The sequence below is a fragment of the Plasmopara halstedii genome, assembly GCF_900000015.1.
Source record: "Plasmopara halstedii genome assembly, contig: Scaffold_42, whole genome shotgun sequence".
Classification (NCBI taxonomy): Eukaryota; Oomycota; class Peronosporomycetes; order Peronosporales; family Peronosporaceae; genus Plasmopara; species Plasmopara halstedii.
Window position 1 is genome coordinate 920,062 of NW_020186963.1, and position 1,693 is coordinate 921,754.

The window sequence follows — 1,693 nt, forward strand, 5'->3', positions numbered from 1 at the left end:
ATGGGTGTAGCGACGCCGGAACTTTCATTGCTGTCTAACTTACAGCGTAGCCACAAGGAAGTGGACGTGCGTGTTGAAAACCATCTCAGATTTGAGTTTGCCAAACCCAAGGCTCAACGCCGACTTCCTGCGTATTGTCGGCCTGCGACACATGGAATCATCAATCACGCCCCCGCGATCTCTGTGGTTTCTCACACGGGTGAGTCTACGACCACAGCAGCTCAGGGTCATAACTTGAGTTTAGCTCATGGCCCTTCGGCTTACTGGGCTACTGCCGAGAAGCGCGAGGCGTACGACGACGCGGAGCGTCATGATCTTTCTGATCATAAGCGTCCACGACGTCTGGGCAGTCTTGCCGAAAGGGCACCTAAAATCCCACAATTGTTTTGGAGATTGGGTATCTCTGCCACTTCAGAAGATATTGGGTTCGACCCTGTCGACGACGTCGACCCACTAGGCGTTCCACGTGATAGTGGACGCCATCATTCTCATCGAGAAGAGTCGGCGGCGGACGATGACGACTTGGTCGATCGCCGTCCGGTAACTCGTGATGCTTTTCAAGCTCTGGAGGACAAAGTCCGTCGTCATCGGCACTCTGCCGAGCATTTTGCCGAGGTCGCAAACCGCTGGGTGGGAGACCTCGAGAGCTTGAAGCGCTTTTTGCATTGACTGCCTCACGTTGAGGACGATCGCGCTCTATCGGACCGGCTCCAAGCCGTCGAGCAGACGAATACGTCACTTCGTGCGATCATGGAGCGCCTTGCGCCATTGGAAATGAGAATGATTACACACTGTGCTCAAAAGTCAGGGTGTTTGAGCGCCGCCTCGGTGCCAACGCTTTCGCGTTCACTTGCGCCGAATTCCGGTACGGCTTAAGCAAGTCCACAAAAAATACCGGGTGGGTGCGCATCCTTCCCGAGAAAATTTAGTATATACGCAAGGCCTCGCTTGGCCACGACCTTAAAAGGCCCAGGAAATCGTGGACGGAGCTTTGTCTTAAAGACAACAGAGACTGCATGTGCAGGAAGGTTTTGAGCATTTAATAAAACCAGGTCCCCGACCTTACACTTTTCAAAATTTCTTCTGTTTATTCCTTCTGCAAATTCTTTCTGCATGTCTTGGCTTTCAGACATCGCATCGCGAGCGTGTCGTAGGACACTAAATCTGGAAGACATGAAGTCATCGACTTCTTTACAGACAGGGGCTGGCATCAGCTAGCAGTTCGGCTGTTCCTCCTCCACCAAGCCCTGAGCCATGGGCTGGTGACGTCAGCGGGACGCGAGGATGAACGAGCCCGTTCAAGTAGAACGGCGTGTAACCGGTAGACGAATGCACTGCATTGTTCAGAGCGAGCTCTACGAGCGGCAGCATGACGTTCCAGCGCTTTGGTTTCTCAGCGCAAATGCTGCGAAGAACGCCTTCAACGAAAAGATTCACTCGCTCAGTCTGACCATCGGTCTGCGGATGGTCCGCTATTGACATATAAACTTGGTGCCCAGCACCCTGAAGATTGTCGACCAAAACTTCCCAGAGAATCGTGGGTCTCTGTCAGAGACAATTGATTCCGGGGTTCATGTTGTCAAAAGACACGATCCACAAGCAGCGTCGATGTACCCACACCGTCGACGGTGTCCCGCACTGCCGCAAGATGAGCCATCTTGCTCAAACGGTCCACAAAGACCACCACACCCGT

General features: G+C 53.2%; 1 protein-coding gene across 1 annotated transcript; it reads left to right on the forward strand.

Annotated features, from left to right (window-relative positions):
• Positions 1-669, forward strand: PHALS_09559 (uncharacterized protein; the record flags this gene model as incomplete). Its single annotated transcript, XM_024724181.1, has 1 exon — positions 1-669. The coding sequence occupies one exon, from the start codon at positions 1-3 to the stop codon at positions 667-669; it is 669 nt and encodes a 222-aa protein (XP_024571807.1).
• Between the last annotated feature and the right edge of the window lie 1,024 nt (positions 670-1,693).